Source organism: Chiloscyllium plagiosum, chromosome 35, assembly GCF_004010195.1.
Source record: "Chiloscyllium plagiosum isolate BGI_BamShark_2017 chromosome 35, ASM401019v2, whole genome shotgun sequence".
NCBI classification, from domain to species: domain Eukaryota; kingdom Metazoa; phylum Chordata; class Chondrichthyes; order Orectolobiformes; family Hemiscylliidae; genus Chiloscyllium; species Chiloscyllium plagiosum.
In genome coordinates this window covers 41,885,921-41,890,698 of record NC_057744.1, presented here as the reverse complement: position 1 = coordinate 41,890,698, position 4,778 = coordinate 41,885,921, and the positions used below count along the sequence as shown (strand labels likewise).

General features: G+C 40.7%; 1 protein-coding gene across 1 annotated transcript in view; it reads left to right on the top strand.

The window, feature by feature from the left end:
- The window catches only part of LOC122540559 (phosphoenolpyruvate carboxykinase, cytosolic [GTP]-like), a 14,183-nt gene extending 11,231 nt beyond the window's left edge, over window positions 1-2,952 (top strand). The window contains exon 5 of the mRNA XM_043676427.1: window positions 2,417-2,952. Within this exon, the coding sequence (XP_043532362.1) occupies window positions 2,417-2,937 (521 nt within the window). The 3' untranslated portion in view covers window positions 2,938-2,952. The remainder of the gene's footprint in view (window positions 1-2,416) is intronic.
- Window positions 2,953-4,778: the final 1,826 nt, after the last annotated feature.

Genomic DNA, 4,778 nt, shown 5'->3' with positions numbered 1-4,778 from the left:
GGTCACAGAGTAATACTGGGATACAATAGATTAATTATACTGGGCCACAGAGTAATACTGGGACACAATAGATTAGTTATACTCGGTCACAGAGTAATGCTGGGATACAATAGATTAGTTATACTGGGCCACAGAGTAATACTGGGACACAATAGATTAATTGTACTCGGTCCCAGAGTAATACTGGGATACAATAGATTAGTTATACTGGGCCACAGAGTAATACTGGGACACAATAAATTAGTTATACTCGGTCACAGAGTAATACTGTGATACAATAGATTAGTTATACTGGGCCACAGAGTAATACTGGGACACAATAGATTAGTTATACTCGGTCACAGAGTAATACTGGGATACAATAGATTAGTTATACTCGGTCACTGGGTAATACTCGGATACAATAGATTAGTTATACTGGGCCACAGAGTAATACTGGGACACAATAGATTAATTATACTCGGTCACAGAGTAATATTGGGATACAATAGATTAGTTATACTGGGCCGCAGAGTAATACTGGGACGCAATAGATTAGTTATACTCGGTCACAGAGTAATACTGGGATACAATAGATTAGTTATACTGAGTCACAGAGTAATACTGGGACACAATAGATTAATTATACTCGGTCACAGAGTAATACTGGGACACAATAGATTAGTTATACTGGGTCACAGAGTAATACTGGGATACAATAGATTAGTTATACTGGGCCACAGAGTAATACTGGGATACAATAGATTAGTTATACTCGGTCACAGAGTAATACTGGGATACAATAGATTAGCTATACTGGGCCACAGAGTAATACTGGGATACTATAGATTAATTATACTGGGTCACAAAGTAATACTGGGACACAATAGATCAGTAAACCAGGAACGCGGAGCGTTTCAGTAATACCGGACACAATAGATGAGTAAGGTACAGAAATAAGGTGTATAGTAATGCTTGAACGGGATAGTTGCGTTGGGACACAGAAATTACCAGTATTAGTGGGACACAATACATCAATAACTCTGCAATGTAGATTAAAACAGTATTAGTGGACATAATAGATCAGGAATAATAGGACGTAGAGTATGCCAGTAATTCTGGGAAACACCAGATTAGTAAACCGGGGCAGTGACTATACCAGTAGAATGGGGACACAATTGTTCAGGAACCTGAAGGCACAGAGTATACCATCAATACTGTGGACAAAGTGTATAAAGTAATACTGGGACACTGTGTAAACCAATAAGACTGAGAATGCAATTGACCAGTATCCTTGTGTCTACCAACAATAATAGGAAACAGGACCTTGAGACACAGTGTACACCAGTAATACTGGGAACACAATAGATCAGTAACCCTGGGAATGGCGTATATCAGTAACATTGGGACACAATAGATGAGGAATACTGGGACTCAGTGGATCGGTAAATCAGGGACACAGAGAAGGACAGCCATACTGGAACACAACAGATAAATAATGTTGGTACACGAAGTATTCCAGTAATACTGGGACTCCATAGATCAGTGATGCTGGGACACCAAGTATACCTGAAATATTGAGACATAACAGACCAGTAAACCTGGGACACACAGGATACCACTAATACTGGGACACAGTAGATCAGGAATCCAGGGACACAGCTTATACCAGTAATACTGTGGAGAAAGATTATACAGAAATACTGAGCACAATAGATCAGTAATCTTGTGAAACTGTGTCTACCAGTAATAATGAGAAACAGTATGTCAGTAATCTCAGAGCACAGGGTACATCAGTGTTAAAGTGGGACACAATTGATTAGTAATGCTGGGACGTAGAGTATACCAGTAACACTGGGACACAGGAGACCAGTAATCTACAGACAAAGTGTAATACTGGGACTCAGCATACAATCGACCAATAACCCTGGGACTCAGAATTTACCGTAATAGTGAGTGGAATATTCTTTTGCAGACGACAGTGTGCCTGAAGGTGGGATTGCGATTGAAGTGACACATTGGTGGCACCCCATTGCCTTCCATTTCCACCAAAGCCAGGGTCTTGTTGGGACCTTCTCATTCCCCCTTCAATTGAGGCCTTTAACCGGTCAATTTGTAATCATTTAATAAGGCATATTCCTAAATGGGCTAGAATTATCTGAGCTCCAGCAGGATGAGAAAGAACTGTTAATTCAATAGGTCAATCTGTGGGAGCTGGCTGTCGGTGGGAGCAGGAGGCTGGGTGCCCATGATCTGTACCAATCTGTGAATGATCAGTGGGCTGGACTGAGTGTATCACTGTGAAAAGTGTGTCACCTCTCCAGGAAATTCCAATAGTCACTGGAAGACCTCAGCCAATCTAAAGTAGGTAAGTGGATGTGGAGTGAAGAATCTAAGACGTTGACTTGCTCATATTTGTCCCCATATTAATGTGCAGTTAATTTATTTTTTGTTGTCATCTCCAAGCCAGTTGTTCACTGTTCCTCTTGTCATTGTTTCTCAGGTAAGATCATTATGTATGACCCTTTCGCCATGCGGCCTTTCTTTGGCTACAACTTTGGGCGGTACCTGTCGCACTGGCTCAGCATGGAGCACAGGACCTGCTCAAAACTTCCCAAGATCTTCCACGTCAACTGGTTCCGCAAAGATAAACAGAACAACTTCCTGTGGCCGGGTTTCGGGGAGAACTGTCGAGTCCTGGAGTGGATGTTCCGGAGAATCGAGGGAGAGGACTGCGCCAAGATGTCTCCTTTGGGCTACATTCCGGCAGACGGTGCCCTCAACCTCAATGGTCTCGGTCACGTGAACATGGACGAAATCTTCAGTATTGAAAAAGAATTCTGGGAAGAGGAAATCAAAGAGATCCGAAAATACTTTGACGATCAGGTCAACACTGACCTTCCCTGTGACGTGGCTAATCAGCTGTTGCAGTTGGAACAAAGAATAAGTCAGTTGTAATGAGAGAGTGAGACGCCAAAGATTGGGACACTCCTGGTTAAGGGAGCAAGTAACCAATCTGTGCAGACCAGGAGCGCCTACTTCCCTTGCTTAGCTGTTGACCTGTGTTGGGTTAATTTGCCTCACCATGAAAGATATCAGAGCAACTGTCCTCAATGCATCACGGATTAAGGAGGGAAAATTCAAGTAGAAAATTCTACATAATGATGTCTGCTGCACTGGCAATTTGTATGTCCCTGTTTCAGTGAGTCTGCTGTGTGTCTGCGTACTGTGTGTCAATTTGTACCTGCTATATCTCTGTGTATATCTACTGTGTGCCTCTGTGTAACTGCTGTCTCTCTGCGTGTCTCTCTGTTGTGTTCTCTAGCTGAGCACAGATCATGTTTGTTCAATAATTTGCAGTTCAGTGTTCCCATGTAAAGAATAGGCTGGCTTGTGGGTTGGTGGGGAGAATGAGAAGCAGGGGATGGGGAGGGATTAGGAGCTAAAATCCAAAACAAAGAGAAATATTTTCTAATTATGACTCAATATTTATAGAATTAACAGACCCCAATCCTGATTTAAAACCCAATTGTAATCTATGCATTCAATGTGATTCATACTGCTTCATAGAATGTGGGTTACATTGTTTAAACATTAATATTTACTGGTTTAGAGTCAATCTCTGCTTCAGGTCCGGAACATCGAATGAAGCGTGCAGCTAGCTCCTGTTAGGTAATACTTTAGTCATCTCAATACCAAACAATTATGACAGGTTTTCTTTTCCTGCCCTGTTTTAATATAAGGTAGGGATTTGCTTTTGTGCCTTATAGTTTTCATTGCCTGAAGATTTTGTAGCATCAATGCTTTATTCGAATCACTGTGACGCTCCTATTAAAGCACATTTTTATAATAAATGTGTGTCAATATTGGGTTAGCCATGGGAAATACAGCGATTGGGCGGGCATGGGGTTGGTGTGGACTCAGTGGGTGAAATGGGCTTCCACACTGTCAGGATTCTATGAGCTAACACTCATGTAACAGACATGAAGCAGCAGTATGTTTTGCAAGAGTCCATGCATCAAAAAAAACATCACTTTGTCCTTCCTTGTACATTCAATGCAGTGTCCACCATTTTTTCTATTTAATGACTGTAAGACCCATACAATGCAAGCGTGCGAGGCTACAGGGGATGGCGATATTGTTGCTTAGAACTTTCCAGAAATTGGAATGAGCTTGCATTATATGATTTATAATGGCCTTGTTTTAGTCCAGCAAAGTTGATTTTAAAATTTAAACAAAATATAACTTTTAAAACAATTTATGATCCCTCTTCATGTCTCTTGAACTTGACACAAGAAACAGTAAGGAATTAGTTTAATTAATTAAAATGCATTTTGAAATTTGGGAAATCTTTCATTGTTTTTAAAAATATGTGAAAATAAATTTTTGGAGAATAAACATTGGCCCATGTAATCTGGTTAACTTTGACCTGGAATCAAACCAGTCGGGAAGTTAACATATGGAGACAATGTATCAGGGGTGGACGAAATGAGAAGGCAGCAGCTGGATGGAGGAACTGGACAACTAACTGGATTCTGATGCTGAGAAAGCTCGCTCACGAAAGGGTTACTCATAATGTTTCATTCACTTTCTACGTGATAAAATGCCCTGAATCATTCCATACAAAGGTAAAGATGATTTTGATGTGTGCTAACCCAAATGACAGGGTTTTATCAAATTCCAGCTTGACATTTCTTAGCACATCCATTAGATCTGTAGTGTTCATCATCTGGAGTACTGCCTACAGTTTTGGTCTCTTAATTGAGGAAGAATGTATTAGTATTAGAGATAGTTCAGAG